Source organism: Marmota marmota, unplaced genomic scaffold (assembly GCF_001458135.2).
Source record: "Marmota marmota marmota unplaced genomic scaffold, marMar, whole genome shotgun sequence".
NCBI lineage: Eukaryota > Metazoa > Chordata > Mammalia > Rodentia > Sciuridae > Marmota > Marmota marmota.
The window spans coordinates 7,276,239-7,295,171 of record NW_025999982.1 but is presented as its reverse complement, the minus strand read 5'-3'; the positions used below and the strand labels follow the sequence as shown (position 1 = coordinate 7,295,171).

Below are 18,933 nucleotides of genomic sequence, written 5' to 3'. Positions count from 1 at the left end.
CTTCCCAGAGCTGTGACACCTCCCACTGGCCCACACAGAGCTCTGCGCAAACCCCCATACAGTGAGGTCTCCTAGCGGCCCCACGCCCACTGGACAGAGTGGCTTTCTTTCCCAGCACCACGCCCAGCATCAGCACACAGGAGGAGCTCCATAAGTGTCTACTGAGAACACCAGTGAGATCTACGGATTTGCCTTTATACATCATGGATATGCTGGGCAGCTAAGGGGCACTGGGCCTAGGTTCCAGCATCTGTAAAAGGAAGTGACTGGATGGTGATATTTCAGTGCCCAGCACAGTCCCCGAAACCTACTGGCACACACTCATTACTTGTGACAAGAGCACGTGGATCCTGAACCCTCCTCAGCCCTCAGGCAGCACAGGGTGAGCTCTGTGAATCCAGACCTCCTTAGACAGGCAGGAGCCCCGTGTGGGCACGCGTGCAGACCCGTGAGGGCCCAGATAGACCGGCCATGTTCTGATCCTCTCAGAAATGAATGGTAAGAATGTTGATTCCTAAGAAAAGGTGGAATGTAAAGGAAGCAGCTTCCCCAAAGGAATGAGATGACATCTGAGTTGGTTCCCAAAGAATTCAGGCAAGTCTCTGAGACCAGGGACAAAGTCTCTAGTCAATTCCAATCCACAGTTGCTCGTGAACATAGGGCTAGCCTCAGTGACACAAATTTCCAGGCACGTGATGGAGGCTTGAAGTGAGGAGTCCCCACCTCATTTCCCCGCCCAGTTCCCAGTGCCACAGCGTCAGACCCACTGAGTCCTTGCAGACCTGGGGACTGGGTCAGCCCTGGGGCCAGTCTTGCAGTGCAACTGTGATTTCGGAATAAGAGCACCCAGTTTGTGTGTTAGTCAAGGTTCTCCAAATAAGAAAAGGGAAAGAGAAACAAGGAAAGTGAACCTGGTGGTTAAAGACCATGTACAACCACTCAGGGATGATCTGGAAATTTCTGGTAAAGCTCAAAACACAGAAACCATCCAAGGAAGTCCATGCCTAGGAACATTTACCTAAGAAAGTGTCACAAGCTGGATGTGGTGGCACACGCCTGTAATCCCAGCAACTGGGGGCTGAGGGGGGAGGATCACAAGTTCAAGGCCAGCCTCAACAACTGAGGTCCTAGGTAACTTAGCAAGCCCCTATGTCAAAAGTAAAAATAAAAAGGGCTGGGGATGTGGCTCAGTGGTCAAGTGCCCCTGGGTTCAATCCCTGGTACCAAAAAAAAAAAGAAGGTGCCACATACTTGCCCAAGGACACACGCATCACAGCATTCTTCTTATCATAGCACATAGTCAAACAAATGAACAAAAACAGAAACAGAGACATCCCAAAGGTCCCCAGTCAGGGGTGGATAAATGAGCTTGTAGCTATAAGATATTCATGCCATGGAACACCACAGAGAATTTAAAATGAATAAATTAGATCCACCCCTAGCAACGTGAGTAAATCTCAAAAATACAATAGTGATTGAAAGAAGAATATTGCTGAAGGATATGTATAGAATGATACTGTTTATGTAAATTCCAAAAATTTCAGTGCTATTTATTAGGGGGAGTGGGAGCATCTTACGTTTGTTGTGAAAGATAACATAAATAAGAAAGATGCCTCAAACTTATGTGCCCAGGTGTCCAGTAAGCATTTCTCAAGGGTGCACCTGTGCAACTACCTCTTTGGTCAAGAAGTTGCTCTTTAATGTTTAAGGGACATTAAACATAGTGTGAGAATGTAGAGCATAGAGCAAAGGCCACGCGCCCATCAGGATGGCGTTGCCTCAGTTGGATGATGGTGGACTGTGGAGGGGAGAAGAGGCGTCCACCAATTCCACCACGTTTTGTTAAGGAATGAAAACGGAAACAACTGTGGCAAAGTATTTAGGTTTTTATAGAGATAGCAAGGGATGTAATTTATAGCATGTTCTGAACGTTTTTGTATTTGAAATGTTTATAATTCCCAGAACTCAAAAAGGATTAGATTCCAAGAGTTTGGAGATCAAACCAAAATAACTGTTTTAATGGAGTCACTGTGACAGAAGAGGTGATAAAATGTGACTCTAAATTCAATTCTGATTAATCTTAATTCTCCTCACCACATTCATGTCAGGACAATATTATGTAAAGGTGAAAACAGAAACGTGCCAGTTCTCACTGTCTCCTCCAGGTCCGCTGTAACATCTAGTAGGCCCTTGGCGGCAGACGGTGGACGGGCATGGTGAGCGGTCCAGGGAGTGCTCATGAGGGTGACTTTTTGTTGTTCCTCCACAATCCCCCTCATAGGAGGGATAGTGCTTCTACTCCAGGTGAAAACTGAGCAGCCCCACACCTCAGTGGGTCATTCAGTGTTAATTACAAACAAAACAAACAACAACAAAAATTAGTATTTTGTATGATAAGTGCACTCTGAATAATTCAAATTTCACTCACTTCTCTCCCTTCACCCAGCCAAACGGGGGGCAGGGTGGGTGGTCGGGGACCTCTCTCCACTCACTTCCTCCCTCAGCCTGCTAAGGCACAGTGTCCCCCAGAGGGCTGAGAAGGACACAGGGAGACAGAAAGGGCGTTGGCAAAGACCTCCTTTGATTGGAGCTGTTGTGACATGGCTTTGTCTCTCTGGTGGAGGCCAGAGCTAACTCTTCCTCCTTTGGGGTCCTTTCATGAGTCTCTGGTGGTCCCTCACCAGCATGTCCCTTGACCAGAGGGCATGCGCCTTGTTCAGTCTTAGAACCTTCATGGTCAGGGTCCTAACAGGAAGCAGATGGCAGAACTCAAATGAGATGCTTTGGAGAGAGTTGAAAACCGGCCTGGTTACCAAGGTGTGAGCCAAGTGTAGGAAGACCACAGGAAGGGCCACCCCAGAGGGAGACACTGCAGCAGGCAGGAGCAGGACTGCCCTGGGCCTGAGGGGCCAGGAGCGAGCAGCTACTGGAACAGGCAGAAAGGGTTGTGCAGAAGGGCCCTGGCAATGGGACGGGCGTTGGGGCCTTCTGTCGGGCCACCTCCAGCTCATGGCCCGCGGCACAGACATCTGTGGGGGGAGACACCCGCCATTTTCTTGCTGATGATGTCCTTTGGCTGAGCCCAGCCAGAAAGCAGAAAAGGAAGCCTGCTGTCACCCCAGCCAGCCTCCCAGGGCAGGCAGCAGGGTCAGGGAGGGCAGAGAGGACAGATTCGGAGAAGCCGCTGTGTGTCCAGCGCACCACCCCAGCGTCCTGGGGCCCACCTCAGGTTTCTTTCTCCCGAGGCTCCACTTCCCCCAGGGGGCCCAATTAAAACGGATCTTGGACTTTCCCAGTGCGCTGGAGCCCACACAGCGGCCCATGAGCCCCGGACACACATCTCTTTCCAAGTCTGAACTCAGAACCATCCTGTTGGTAGCTTGCAGTCGGCCATGACAGGGTATTATACCACAGACATTGGCAGGCGTGACACATGAAGCCCCACAGAGAGCTGGTTGTTGAACACTCGCCAGCACAGCACGGCTTCAGGGTGACCCCAGCACGAGTCTTCCACCTGCGCAGGCCATGCGGGAGCCACAGGAACACCGTGGGGACACCAGGATCCCCTCCCAGCAGACTGCCAGCCAGATCCTGCTCCCCAGACTTCTCAAAGGGGACTCAAGACACTGCGCCCTCCTCACCCCCCAGGCCCTGGGGCTCCTGTGAGACCTTCTGAGGGGTCTCTCTCGAGCCCCCCTTGCTGCCTCTGAGGGAAGAGGAAGCACTCCACACACAGCACCCCAAGGAGGGGGAGGAGGGGGCCTCAAGGCCGACTGCAAGCTCTTAAAAAAGTGTCTTCTAACATTCATTCACTTCGACCCTTTTCTATGGTCGTGTGGGGGCTGTTGAGCCAGATCTCGCCGTCTCACTGTACAAATGAGCCAGTTCTACTGGGTAATCTGTCTCAGAGCTCACTTTTTACTCCAATTGATGATAAATTTATGATGAATTGTTGCCAAATGAACAGATTGATTTACAAATTGGCTCACTAGATACATTTTCCAAACGTAGAGGGAGACAGCTTTATTAAGAGTCTTCAGCTCAATTCCTGAAAGTCCTGAAATCTCCCTCATAGGCCTGCGGAGAGAACTGACTGAAGCCACCAGTCACCATCATCCAGGGTCTTCACAGGAAAAAGGCCTGAGCTCACTCTCAAGGGTGCAGGAGAGACTGTCCTCCCCCAGGGGCAGGTGTGTCCTAAGAACGCACCACACTGGCCATGTCCAGGGGCTACAGCTGTCACTGAGTTTTAGAGATGCCCAGGTTCCCACTGCCATCTCTCTGGAAAGCCACTCAGACCAAGACATGTGGTCACCATGGGTCACTCAGTGAGGCTGAGGTGACAGGAGGGAGAATTACAAGGTACACATGGCTTTGAGCTCAGAGCTATGACCATATCTGACAAGGAGTGAGGGGGTCACCGTATGAGGGCCTGGGTGGGAGGAGAGGTGCTAGGACCTGCAAGAGAAGCTGCGCTGTGGGTGGGAGCCCGAGGCCGCCATGCCAGGCTCGAGTGGCTACAATGGAAGAAAGGCTGCCTAGAAACCAAACCCTGGATCTGGGGGTCCAGGAGAAAGGATTGTGGGAGAGGCGAGGAGGAGAGCGTTCCCATCTAAGCCAAAGTGACCACAAAGCCAACCTCAAGCAGCAAGATGAGGAGTGTCTTTCCTGTATGTGGAGCATGGCCCAAGAGTCTCCCCCATGGTGCTGGGCGACCCTCGAGCATGCTGACCCTCTGAGTGTATGGTCTGAGCCTTCCACAGGGAACACGGTGGGCGAGGAAGAGCAAATGCCAAAGGAGAAAGGCCACCATTGTGAGGGCATGGCCTTGGAGGGAGAGGTCTGGAGTACACAGGGGAAGAGACAGGGAAGGCCTTCAAGGAGCCGCCTGGGCCTGTGGTTTGCTCTGAGCAGCTTGTCCCTGGTCGTACTAAAGCACAGCCATTTCTCCTCTCGGAGAGCGCCCTCTCACCCAGAGGGGAAAGCAGAGGCCATGAGTGCCAGGTCTGTGACAGAGGCGAATTATCAGGCACCACCACATGTCCTCAGGGTTATTCGTCATACCCTGAAGTCTGGGCATGCCAAGGTGTCGCACAAAGCCAACACCAAGACGGACGGTGGCACTGAGCACCCGTCAGCGTGTGATTACCCCAGGCGACAATCAATTTGAGCCATTAAACAGGAAATGGTCTGATTGGGGAGCCAGACTCTTGCCTCTGAGCTGCTCAACGTTGTGGTAGTTGAGCTCCTGACACATCAATCTCCGCGAGAATAGACACCGACTTCCTCACCAAGGTGAGGCTGAGTGACCTGCAGCTCTGTGAGAGTTTGGCCCCAGGAAGCCCAGAGCGCTGCTGAGCAGATGAACCATGAGCTGGGTGCCTCCCTGGTTCTGATGTCCTGTCGTCTCTCTACCACCAGAGATCCACAAAGCTCACTGCTTCCTCTCACACTGGGTTCCGGCCAAGCTCTGGCCATGTTGGATCCCATGGCCTTTGCTCTATGGAAGCCCACAAGGCCCCTTTTAACTGTTGGGACATGGTTGGAAATTTCAACAATGCCCTCCTGAGGACTCCTAGTGTGGTCAAGGAGACGGGGGCAGGCTGGCCTGGCTCTTCCATCCAACCTGGAAGAGTGGCGGGCTCTGGTGGGCAGAGAGGTGCTTACACCCAGCAGGCAAGCTGCACCTGCCTCATGGGACTGGGGCACAGCCCATGGATTTGGGCTGATAAAGGGCAGTCCTCACAGACCAGCACCCGGGAAAGAGACTGAGGCTTTCTCTCAGCCCTGGCCCCGGATCTGAAAGGCCTTCATGGAAAACAGTATCACCTTCAAACACCAGAGATGAGTCAACACAGACTCCAGTGATCTGCCGGTGGCTCCCTTCATTACTGGAGTCACTGACAGAGGAAAAACAGCAGCTTTGAAGTTAGACCTGGGTTCTTACCCTAGCTCTCCTTGTCAGCAGCGAGATTCCCAGACAGGTGACTTCCCTGCCTGGAGTGGGAGCTGTGAGCCCTGACCCACATGGCAGCGGACGTCGTATCCTTGTTCAGATTCCACGGAGCACCTGCAAGAGCCAAGCGCAGGCCGCTCCATCTGACAGTGTGTTCCTTACTGCGAGGCCCTGTGCCCCCTTTCCCTCTTACCACAGTGGCCCCCACGGGTCTGGAAGGTAGGCAGGGGCACCGAGGACCTGCGAGCTCCCACACCATCCCCTAAAACTTCTGCAGGTCCTATAGTCTCAGCAGGTCCTGTGTCCTGCCCTGGAAGGGTTCAAAGCCTCCAACGAGTTCTTAACAAGGGGTAGGCATCAGAATCTCTGGGGGGACCCTCCCGAGAAATTCTAACTCGGCGGGTCTGGAGTGGGGCCCAGCTGTCTCTGTGCTTATTTACAAGCTCCTTAAGTGATTCTGATGAGCACCCCCAGTTCAGAACCGTTGGACCACAGTAATGAGATTGTGCACATTCAGACATCGGGCAACTGTGCAGGAGGGGGAGGGGGAGAGTGCCTGGGGAAGAGGGGAGGGGAGCTTCAGAGGCCTTCCAGCTGGGACTGTGTCCCTGGGAGGGGACCTTCTCAGCAAGAGCCCCTCTTGTCCTTGAATTGCTAGCTCCCAAACACCTGGGACCAGAGATAAGGTCAGCCTGGGACTGTGCGTCCCCACCCCCCTGCTTCCTGCCGGCTTGGAGTGTCAGTTACCCTGACTGATCAGGGCTTCCCCCTTAGGTGACATTCAGATCTACAGCCGCCAGCATCAAACAAAACCCTTTTTTCTTGCTTTTGTGTCACTTTGGAGCCGATGCCCCCACAGACTAGCAGTGTGACCTTGTGGACCACGCACAGAATGCTGTCCTTGAAAGGAGGGCTCCCTGTGCCTCCTGCCAGGTGACTGGAGGTTCTGTCCCAGGTGTGCCCTTTAGCAGCTCTGCCCTCTGTTCTTGCTCGGTAGCTTTTGTCTGCCTCCCTGAGTTCCCAGCCCTACTCCTCTTCAGAAAGGACTGAAACCCAGCCACAAAGAGCATCAGAAGCAGCCAGGGCTGGCTCCCGGTGGTGACAATGCACTTCACTAAGCAAACATCACCTTTGGCCACGGGCCCACTTGGTTGTCCTGGCAACGTGGGTAGCTTGTGTCTCGGGGGTACACTGTGCCCTCATTCTGGTTCCCAGGGTCCCCTGCCCCAGCCTTCTCTCCCCGGTCCTTTCAACAGGGCTCCACACCCTGGCGCCACACGGCATTAGCTATTCTTCAGTTTGGAGTGGCTTTGTCTGGAGCAGCAGAAAGCTGCCTGACTTAGCTCTAAAGGAATAGATCCACCCTCTCTTCTTCCCAGGTCCCTGCCGCCTGTCATCTCTTTCAGAGCCGCAGGCCTCAGCCTGGCCGACCGGGTCCTTGAGGTCTGGCCGCGTCTCCTCGCTGACCTCAGCTCCCACTCTCTGCATCGCTGGTCTGCACCTCCAAGGCCCGCACCCCAGGCCTCTTGCACTCGCTGCTGTACGCTGTCCCTAGTTTTTGTGTGCTTGTCCCACTCTTCATGCATGTCCCTCTCTCTGATGTCCTCCTCAGAAGGGCTCTTCAGCCCCCTTACCTAGCATGGCCGCCGGGCCTTACCTGCATGTTCTTATCCAGCTTTGTCTTTCCTCATAGCACCCTTCACCTGCCGCATCATATCACAGACTCAATTTTTTTCTTGGTCTGGGTCCTTCCTCCCCTCCAGAATCCTGGACGGGACAGGCACGTGGTTGACACTCAATAACACTTGTGCAGTAGTGCATGCATGGCCGGCCTGGGTCCAAAGCCTGGCCCTTCCACCAGGTAGCTCCGTGGCATTGCCCCCTCGTCACTCTAGGCCTTGATCTGCTTGCCTGCACAACAGAAGTGACAAGGTCTGACTGTGGAGTGGTGCCAATGAGTGGGAGGTGCCCAGCGACTCCGCAGACAGTAGCTGACTTTAGCTTTTCACTCCTTCATCAGAATGTTGCCCTTTGCCCGAGGCTCTGACCCCCCAGTACTCTTCCAGGCCCTTCCAGCCCTGTGAGGTGCCCAGGATGTCCTGCAGCATGTCCACAGAAGCGACAGCCGGCCACTGGTGGGGCCAGAGCGTCCCTCCCACAGGGGGGCTCTGCCTTCGTGTTGGGCTGCCCCAGGCTTCGCAGGGAAGACCAGTCTGCCTCAGCCTTCCAAGCTGTCTTCCCGAGGCCCAGCAGACGGCCCCCACCAGCCAGATGAGATGCCCCCTGTGCAAATCCAGAACCCTCCTTCACTCCCCTCCCACAGCCAGGACCTGCAGCCAGGCCCCAGAGAGCGGGGCTTCACAGAATTGCTCAGGGGTCCCCCTGGTGCAGGTCAAAAGGTGTGAGAAGGAGAAGGAGCATTCCCAGTTCTTTATCAGCAGGCTAGACCATAGATGGGCCCATTGCTGGGGCTTTCAGGAGAGGACACATTCCTCCCACTTAGAGTCCTGCTGCTTTTAGTTTGATGTGCAGGTACTCGCTTCCGCTTATCAGGCCTGGGATTTTTCAAAGAGGACAGGGCCAGCAAATGAGCATGGCATTGAACATACCCTGCACGCGGAATCTGAACAAAGCTCGGGGGACTTGGGGCGCAGGTGTGGTGGGGACAGGCAATCTGCCTCGCCAGGGCCAGCGGATGACAGGACAGTGCTCAGCTGGGAGGTCCCTGGGATCTGCGTCTCCTCACTTAGATGACAGGATAAGACACTTGCTGAGCCAGTTGACACTTCACACAAAGAAAAGAGGAAGCCCGATGCTGAGAGGTAAAGGACAGGATTGTGATTCATTTAGCGTATTTATCAATGAATCAATGACACAAAAGGGACAGCTAGCCTCTACTACGGTAGCCAAAGGGAAGAGAATAATGGCCAGACAGAACAGAATGAGGCCCTCTCAGGGGACTAGACCCCCTGTAAACATGAAGGGTTGCAGCTGGGACCAAAAGGACGATCACACGGAAATTGGGGCTGCACTTGGACAACTGCCCAAAAAACATGAAAGCTTTTAAGGAGGGGACCCGGGACAGACCTGCTGGACAGGCGAGGGTGCCTGCCTGCCGAGGCCCGAACGCTTGGAACCAAGGGGGGAAGTGGGTTCAAATCCCAGCTCACCACTTAGCAGCCGGGAGACCCTGGGTTGTTTCTGGCCCTCTCTGGACGAAGACCCTGACCGCATGAGAGTGGCCACGAAGTCCCGGCAGGTAATTTTGACGAGCAATAAGCTGAGTAGAGGATCTGCCCAGTGCCAAGTTCGACTGGCCAGAACCTGTAAGTAGAAAGCACTCAGCTCGTGGTCGCTGTTGGTGATCCATCCACACAGAAATATAGAGCATGTATTTTTAAAGTTACGAGGAGCCCTGTCTCCTCTGAACCTCTCAGACGTACGTGGAGTGTCATGTCCAGGCCTAGGCTTCTTGTCCTTGTTCTCTTTAGATATATGTGGCAGCAGAGTGTATTTTGACATAGTTTACATACAAGGAGTTTAACTTATCCTAATTATGAACACAAGAAAGTTCTGATTCATTCCACTGTCTTTCCCATTCCCATCCCCTTCTCTTCCCTTCCTTCCCCTTTGTCTAATCCAATGAACTTCCATTCTTCCCTCCCCCTACCTTATTGTGTGTTAGCATCCACATATCAGAGAGAACATTTGGCCTTTGGTTTTTGGGGACTGGCCTATTGCACTTAGCATGAGAGTCTCCAGTTCCGTCAATTTGCCAGCAAATGCCATAGTTTAATTCTTCTTTATGGCTGAGTAATATTCCGTTGTGTATATAAACCACATTTGCTTTATCCATTCATCTGTTGAAGGGCACCTAGGTTGGTTCCACAGCTTAGCTATTGTGAATTGAGCTGCTATAAACATTGATGGGGCTGTGTCCCTGTAGAATGCTGAGTTTTAAGTCCTTTGGGTATAAACTGAGGAGTGAGACAGCTGGGTCAAATGGTGGTTCCGTTCCAAGTTTTCTGAGGCATCTCCATACTGCTTTCCAGAGTGATTGCACCAATTTGCAGTCCCACCAGCCGTGTAAGAGTGTGCCTTTTCCCCACATCCTCACCAACTTTATTGTTACTTGTATTCCTGATAACTGTCATTCTGACTGGAGTGAGATGAAATCTCAGTGTAGTTTTAACTTGCATTTCTCTAATTGATAGGGATGTTGGACATTTTTTCATGTATTTGTTGGCCATTTTTATTTCTTCTGTGAAGTCAGGCCTAGGCTTTGTATGTAAGGTAAGTAAGAAAGTAACCAGCTAATGATGGATCGGGCAGAGCCAGCCTGAGATAAAGCTCCAGACACAAGTTCTATTTTGTTCTTGTTGAAATTAAGAAGAAGGACGTTCTATGCTGATACAAAGAACCAGAGTAGAGGTGAAAAGAAGTCAGTGGGGAAGGTCTCAGCTTGAAGTGAGAGAAACGGTGCAGTCTGCAGTGGAGGATGCTCTCCTGCAAGGTACTGAGCTCCCCATCACTGCAAGTATTGAGCAGAAATCGCATGACCATCTGTCAGAAATGTCATAGAAGGAATTTTTTTAATCCAAGGTCCTTGCCAGAAAACAAACCTGGATCTGGATCCAGTTTCCTGAAGTTGGTCACATGACCCGGGCAGTTTAACCTCTTTGAACCCCAGTGTCCTTCTCATGAAATGGAAATAATATGTGTCTCAAATAAGTACTATAAGAATTAAGTCTGGTCATGCCCAGAAAATACTGGGACCATTCAGTGTGGACTCATTCTGCCCCCCATGGAATAAAAATCAGGGTGCTGTGGCTTCTAAGGTGTCCTCTCTGGGGCTAAGAGACACAACACAACCATAAAGAAGCTTCCAGAAGAATGAACAGCCCCCACACACTGGGCAAGGACAGGACCAGGTGTCGACAGGCAACTAGGCAGAACAGGCAGCCAGGCTCCCCATGGCAGCCACGTGGGAGCAGGACGTGGTCAGCCTGGGGGACTCGGGATGCAGCCCCCGCTGGTCACTGCTGAATGCCACAGGCACATTGCCAAGGCTCCGCCTCGGCCCTGGTTCCATATGAACACCACCTGTGTGATCCGGCTTGAGAACCAAGCGTTAGAGGGAAGTGAAAGCAGAAGACGTGCTTCTGAAGCTGGAAAATTGGTGCAAAGAAAGATGTGACCATTTAGAGAGGACCCTTGGGGTGTGGAGGGCTCTTTCTCAGAGGAAGAGGAAATACTGTTTTGCATCTTCCCTGAGGACTCAGGAGGAAATAATTGAGCTCAATAGTAAGAGGATTAGTAGAGGTGGAGAGAATTCCCTCCCAGTGACAGGTGTTGGGCAGTGGGGGGACAGCAGGGAGGACAATCCTAGAAGCGATCAGAGATTGCCATCCAGAGGCCACAGAGGAACACACGGGTCCCCTTTCATCTGGGGATGCACGTGGGCTCTATCTCGTGCTCTTCCTTCTGCCTTTCTTCCTCTTGGAGTAACCCACCAACATCTTCCTTCTACAGGAGTCTCAGAAAACGTGGCCTTTCCCTCGACACCAGACCAGGAAGACAGACTGCGATCACAACTGGAGGAAGAGAAGAGAAGGTGCCCATTTTTTTTTTCCATACACAGCCTGACCCCTGCCTCCTTAGGCCTTAAGGACAACCTGAAGGCACCCAGGGCTGGAACCACAGCCAAATGCAAAACGGGGCAGGAAGCCACAAGCTGCATTTGGGCGATGAGGTTAGGATGCTGACCAGCCACCCCTGGCCCCAGAAGCCGCTCGTGTTGTCTACTGCTGCCACCTAGAGGCAGCAAGAGATATGACCATGGTGGTCTCCTCTGCAGCTTCCCTCCCAGGTCACACCTTCACACCTCCACACAGCCTCTCAGGGGCCCAGAATTATTTTACTTATGCTGTACGGATCTCCATGCATAAACATACATGTGGCCATCACAGAATCTCCCTCATCACCCCAACCAAGCAGCTTAGTTCATTCATTTCTATATGCATTCAACATGTCGGCTAGTTCCTCCTTGCCCTGGAGAGGGTCTGGAGAGACTGAGCAAGCCCCCTTCCCTGCCTCAAGTGGATGATGGGGTCATTGCATCACAGTCCCCACCCAGCACCCCGCACTGGGCTGATGTGACATCACCCTGATAAACTCTGTCACCTACCGCCCCACTCACACACCCCAGGAGAACAAAGCCCCTGGCTCTGGTCTCCAGGCCACTCCTGACAGCAGGGCACTCTGTCTTCTTCCAGAATGTCCTTCCACACTCACGGCCATTGCTCTCCAGCCCCTTGGTCTATGCCCCGGTTGTCCACCTTCTGCCTTGCTGTTTATTATCCTGTTTCTTCCTAAATCCCATTATTCTCATGTCATCCCATTATTCCACCAGTCTTATCCCCTCGGTCTACATTTCCAATCTCAGCGTCACCTCCGAAGGCACATTGTCTCATTAGCTCGGCTATTGGACTGTTTCTGGTGGACTATTTCTGATTTGGTGTAGCATTCCCAATATCCCCAACAGACATTTAACTTTGGGTCCTTACCACGAAGATGAACCAGCAGAATGGCAGACTGTGGTTCTAGGCCAGACTGTCTGGGTTCAAATCCTGGCTTCTCTGTTTGTTCTGTGTATGGAACACATTGCCTGGGCACATTATCTGACCTCTCCATGCCTCTGGTTCTGAATCTGTGCCAGGGATTTAAATGAGCTGGTATATGTTTGCTGCCTACAGCAATGCCTGCCCCGTTAGTTAAGTGCTCAATAAAAGAAGTAGATCACAGGTTGGGGATAGCTCCCTGGTAGAGTGCTTGCCTGACATCCTGGAGGCCCTGGGTTCAATACCCAGCACTGGAGAAAAAAAAAAGTTGGTTGTCACTCTTGAAAAGGGTTTCTTCATCTCCCTTATGGATTCCCAACCCTGCTGGGCAGAAATGCCTCCGTCTGCTTCTATATGATGGACTAGACCCTGGTGCCCTACCCTGGCCTTGGTAGGCTTCAGTCTGGTCCCAGGTCCCAGGCCCCAGGCACCGGGCAGCACTGCCAGGCTTCTGAGATTCAGTGACCTTCGAAAGAATGTGACACCACCTCTTCCTGATCCCACTGCAGGTACAAAATTATGTTCACCCGCCTGAAGGCCCTGAAGGTAGAGATCGAGCACTTGCAGCTGCTCATGGACAAAGCCAAGGTGAAGCTGCAGAAAGAGTTTGAAGCCTGGTGGGCAGAAGAGGCCACTCACCTGCAGGTATGGTCTAGGGCGCATCAAGGCAGCTGGGGAGGGGACTGTCAGGAGACAGGAAAAGGAGGGGCTTTTACCCCCCAGGCTCACGAATTTCTGTTCATTTATTTGCTACTTTAGAAGGTAATTCTGAACTACATAGTCCTAGAACTTTAACTAAACAAGCATTACAAGAGTTAACTTTAGTTGAACAATGTTTAAATGAAGGGTATTTGTCTTATATAGACTTAGAAAAATCTGTACAACTAATTCTCTTCCATATTCCTCACTCCCCGTCTGGAGTACTAACTCAAAATGATCATATAATAGAATGGATTTTTTTACCTAATAAGTATAATAAACGATTAACTACATATATGGATAAACTAGCCTTTTTAATAATTAAAGGTAGATCTAGATTGTTACAATTGAGTGGTAGAGAGCCAAATCAAATTATTACTCAAATAACTCAGCAACAAATTTCTTAAAATTTATAATTAAATGATAATTGGCAAATTGCTTTAGCTGGTTATTCTGGAGCTCTAACTACTCAATATCCTAAATCTAAAGTCTTTGAATTTTTTAGAAAACATTCTATGATATTAGTAAACCCTATTTCTTCGATTCCTCTTTCCGGTATTACTGTTTTTACTGATGCTAACAAAACTTCAGCAGGATATTGGACTCCTATAGCTTCTAAAGTATATTCTCATGCTGACCTGCAAGTGAATTACTGCAACACTAGGAACACAGAAGGTCAAGGGTTCATGGTTTCCTTGCTCCTGCGCCTCACATGACCCATGGGATAGCAAGGATGGGAGATGCAGCTTCCCAAAACCAGGGGGTCTGCCACCATTGCTTTGTGTAAGAGACTCCACACATTCACGTTTATTGTTTTTCAGATACAGTCATATATATGCACGTTAATTACAGAAATGTTAGAAAATACAGAAAACTCAAAGAAAAGTAAAAATTACTTTAATCCCTCCCCTTAAGGATAACCAATTAATATTAATATAACTAATTAATATAACCAATTAACATGTTAGTCTTATATTATTTTATCTTTTTTCTCTGCATATATACATATATATCAATATATTTTTTAAAAAAATATAATCATATTGGTCCTCAAACATCAAAATATTTTTTTTTCTTTACTTAATTGTTTAAATAATTGTTTTTCTGTTATTCTACAATAGCATTCCTGGAGCTTACTGTTCCGTCTTATGAATACATTTTAATATATTTTGATTTATTTAACCCATCTGTTCTTGACTGTTAAGGTTGCTCCTAGTCTTTCACTCAAAATATATCTGCAGATTAATTTTTGCATATTTCCTATTCTCGTTCCTTGAGGGCTCTGTAATATCATAAAGGCTAAAATAACTCACTAGAAGTGTCAGTGTAAATCCTGGTTTCAGCTGTCCTCTGGTAACTCCTCAGCTGTGGTACCACGGAAGTGACAAAGTGCACATTGTCACGCCACTCGTGTGGCTGGGGAACCCTTCACGATTGCCTCCCAGGCTGATCCCTTCATTTTAAGAACAAGGAGCTGGAGAGCCAGGGAGGATATCTGCCCAAGGACACAGAGCCGAGCAATAGCCAGCATGCTACCTAGTGGCCATGTGACAGGACAATACAGAAGAATATGTGCACAAAATAAACTCACAGGAGAACAAAGAAAACCAACTAGATTGAAATGTAGGTATCAGAATAGTCTAAGAGCAAAGCATAACAATATGTACAGCACGTTTAAATGTATTGATAAGATCTAGGGGTCTTATTATCGATAAAATGTTATCAATGTTTGCCATAACTTCAAAGTCATGATGAACACTATATTTCTGAGCCAACTATGATGATAGGAGAATATGTGTGATTTCTTGGTGGCAATGTCACAGGCCCTGCTAACACTACTGTGGCTTATTATCTATATTTGTTAACTTCCAGTAGAAGTTCGGGAAAATAAAGGTAAAACTGATGCCCGACCACAGCCACAGCGCCCTGGGTTCTGTCTGTGACTCCAGGTCCGAGCCCTCCTAGCGAGTTCAGCATGATTGAGTTCTTTGGCCCCAGCTGAGACCCAAGAGAGCTGAGCCACTGAACAGTGGATGAGGTCATCCAGTATGACTCAGGAAGTGTCCAGGCAAGGCTGGATTCAGATAGGTTACTGCTTACATGGACAATGAGAGCAGAGTAGCCAAGAGTTTCAGCTCCACTTGTCCCCTGTCCCCATAGTCTACAACATGAGACAATGCCAGGTGATGGCAGTGGGGTGGTGGGACACCCTGTTGCAGGAGAGCCCATTCTCTGCTGCGGCTGAGCAGTTTTGCAGCCTATACTGTAACTGTCCTGAATGGGCAGAGGCACAAGGCCCAGACCTTATCAGAACAAGGGAGGTGACGAGAATCTGTTGTGTGGCAACTCCCAGGAAGATGGGAGGTCAGCAGGAACCTCCTTGCTGTGGCCTTGCAGCGCCTTCTCAAAAGCTTTCCATGCCCCGGGGTTCTGGGCGGATCCTGGGGCGTTTGGCCTTGGCTCAGCTGGGCTGTGAGCCTTGCTCCCCAGGCCAGTGGAGACCCATGAACTCCAGAGCTGTTCCCTACATGAAGTGCTCAAAGAGGATCTTGAAGACAAGGAGAAGCAAACCCAGGAAGGATTTCTAGAGAATCGTCAGATCACATTTTACACATTATCTTTCTAACTACAAAAATAATGTATGTTAAATTTGGAAAACTTGGAAAGCAAAGTAAACCATACAGAAAAAATTTAAAATGGCCCATAAGGGCTGGGGATGTGGCTCAAGTGGTAACGCGCTCACCTGGTATGCGCGGGGCACTGAGTTCCATCCTCAGCAACACATAAAAATAAAATAAAAGATGTTGTGTCCACCAAAAACTAAAAAATAAATATTAAAAAAAAAATAAAAATAAAAAGTAAAATGGCCCATAAGGAGAGGCCCTAGGTAAAGAAACTAAACAAATTATATTATCATATAATTTATATAGAGTATAATGTTATATAATTATATCAATGTAATTATATATGACAACAACATAATATATAATGTTATATTGTGTGCCTGTACAAATATTTAACAAAGAATCCTATTATTATGTATTATTATAACACACTAATAAAAAAGGAAAGAAAAAAGAAAGGAAATTACCCATAAAACTACCATCTGAAGATAATAATTTGAGACCCAACATTATGGTCATAACTATGTCTAAATTTATTTTGGGCCACACATTGTATAACTGTAATAGCTGGCCTTTCCTCCTTAAGAATGACATCAAGAACATCTTCCTGAGCCATTAGATTCAGGCTAACGCTGTGAAACCCCTTCTTGGACCAACAGGTAGATTCTCCAGCAGCGAATTCCCTGGATCACGCGAAGCCCTCTCCCCAGAGCTCTGAATCCCAGCAGGACCAGTCTCAGCTTCTCTCCAACCAGAGGTGAGTGGAGAACGGCCGACCCACTAGAGTACCCAGGGGAGCTTCCTACCTTTCCCCTTAACCTGTCCCTGCTGCTCTAAAGGTCTCCTTTAGGCTACATGGTCTTGGGGGATGAATGCTTTTACTGTTTGATGATATACTCAGGCCAGGGTCTCGCAAGCTGGCTGGACCGTGCGCCCCTCAGCCCCTCCCTTGGCTGCCAGTGGACCCGCCGCCATGTCGCAGAGGCAAGGGGTTCAACAGTACCAGCCCTGTCCCACCCCTGAGTGAGAAGAAGGGTCGGCAGGACAGGGAGGGGGACCTGGGAGAGGGCGGGGAGGGGCAGACAGGGTGCTGGTGGAATACAGAGGATACAGGGCCTGCCAGGATACAGGGAGGTGGGGGTGAATTGTCCTAAAGAGGATTCTCAGTGCTATATGAGGACTGCCCAGAGCCTGTTTCCCTCAATGATGGGAGGCCCCAGCAGGAACTCCTTCCGCACACCGAGTTCTTGTCTCTTTCCAACCATATGACCCCTGCCTCCTGCCACCCTCCATCCCCTGACAGACCCAGTCTGTCAGGCAGAGGCCAAGTCAGCATGAATGGGGCGTCCATCACCACCACTAAGGAGCAATGGAGCATTGGGGTTTGAAAGAGCACTGAGCGCTCACACTGGAAATGCAAAATAGAATTTGTCTAAAATGGTAGTAGACAGTGTCTTCTCTTCAGTGTGATGAAACAGGCACTTTCCCTCTTTGCTATTCCTCTCAAAAATTCATTGTCCCAGTTGAAGCATGAGGAAAACATCAGACAATTCCCAATTGAGGAACATTCTACAAAACACCACCCAGTGCTTCACAAATTGGCTCGTCAAGAACAAGGAGTCTGAGAATCTGTCAGAGCCAGGAGCAGCCTGTGGAGACGTGAGGACTAAGAGAGGTGTGGATCTCCCAGGTGGATTCCCAGAATAGAAAAGGGTAGTAGGTCTCAAAATCAAAATAAAAAGGGCTGGGAATGTGGCTTGGTGGTTAAGCTCCCCTGGATTCAATCCCCTGTGCCAAAAATAAACGAATAAATAAAGACAGTAGGTAAAAACTAGGAAGCATTCACCATAAAGAAATGAGAAATGTGTGAGGAGATAAATAACCTGATTCAAACATTACTTAAAGGAAACATGGTATCGGACATTACATGGTACCCCGTTGACATGTACAACTTTCAATGTTTTATATATAAGTTGAAATTTCTTTAAATATGTATATCAAAAAGATATGGCCAAATATTTTTTAAACTAAGAAAATTCAGAAAAAGTATGCACTTTAGTTAATAATAATGTATCAACATACCACAGTGGTATAAAAATGAATACAGGTGAAACCAGGTACTGGGCCTGTGAAATGGTCTGCACTCTCCTTGCATCTCTCCTGGAATCTAAAATTAATCTTAAAAGCAAAAAAAAAAAAAGCATTTCTAGAAAACAGTCTGCCAGCGAAGCCCCCATTCCAGGCTAACCCTCCCGGACTCCCCATGTGTCCTAGTTTCAGGACCCATCTCCCGTGTGCACCTGAAGCCCAGGGTCTGCAGTGGCACAGTGCATTTTGTTTGGGTAATCGGGTGTTTTAAATGGCAGTGTCAATCCATGAAAAAATAAAGCCACTTGAACTTTATTTTTTTTAAATTTTTATTATTGGTTGTTCAAAACATTACATAGTTCTTGATATATCATATTCCACATTTTGATTCAAGTGGGTTATGAACTCCCATTTTTACCCCGTATACAGATTGCAGATTCACATCGGTTACACATCCACTGATTTACATATTGCCATACTAGTGTCTGTTGTATTCTGCTGCCTTTCCTATCCTCTACAATCCCCCCTCCCCTCCCCTCCCCTCTTCTCTCTCTACCCCCTCTACTGTCATTCATTTCTCCCCCTTGTTATTTTTTTCCCTTTCCCCTCACTTCCTCTTGTATGTAATTTTGTATAACCCTGAGGGTCTCCTTCCATTTCCATGCAATTTCCCTTCTCTCTCCCTTTCCCTCCCACCTCTCATCCCTGTTTAACGTTAATCTTCTTCTCATGCTCTTCCTCCCTACTCTGTTCTTAGTTACTCTCCTTATATCAAAGAAGACATTTGGCATTTGTTTTTTAGGGATTGGCTAGCTTCACTTAGCATAATCTGTTCTAATGCCATCCATTTCCCTGCAAATTCTATGATTTTATCATTTTTTAATGCAGAGTAATACTCCATTGTGTATAAATGCCACATTTTTTTTATCCATTCGTCTATTGAAGG

At 49.1% G+C, this 18,933-nt stretch overlaps 1 protein-coding gene across 3 annotated transcripts in view; it reads left to right on the top strand.

Annotated features, from left to right (window-relative positions):
- Kif6 (kinesin family member 6) overlaps positions 1–18,933 on the top strand; it is a 394,766-nt gene that overhangs the window by 354,909 nt on the left and 20,924 nt on the right. For all 3 annotated transcript variants that reach the window (XM_048805240.1, XM_048805239.1, XM_048805241.1), the window contains 3 exons: positions 11,489–11,570; positions 13,086–13,221; positions 16,559–16,656. In XM_048805240.1, coding sequence (XP_048661197.1) covers positions 11,489–11,570; positions 13,086–13,221; positions 16,559–16,656 — 316 coding nt within the window. The remainder of the gene's footprint in view (positions 1–11,488; positions 11,571–13,085; positions 13,222–16,558; positions 16,657–18,933) is intronic.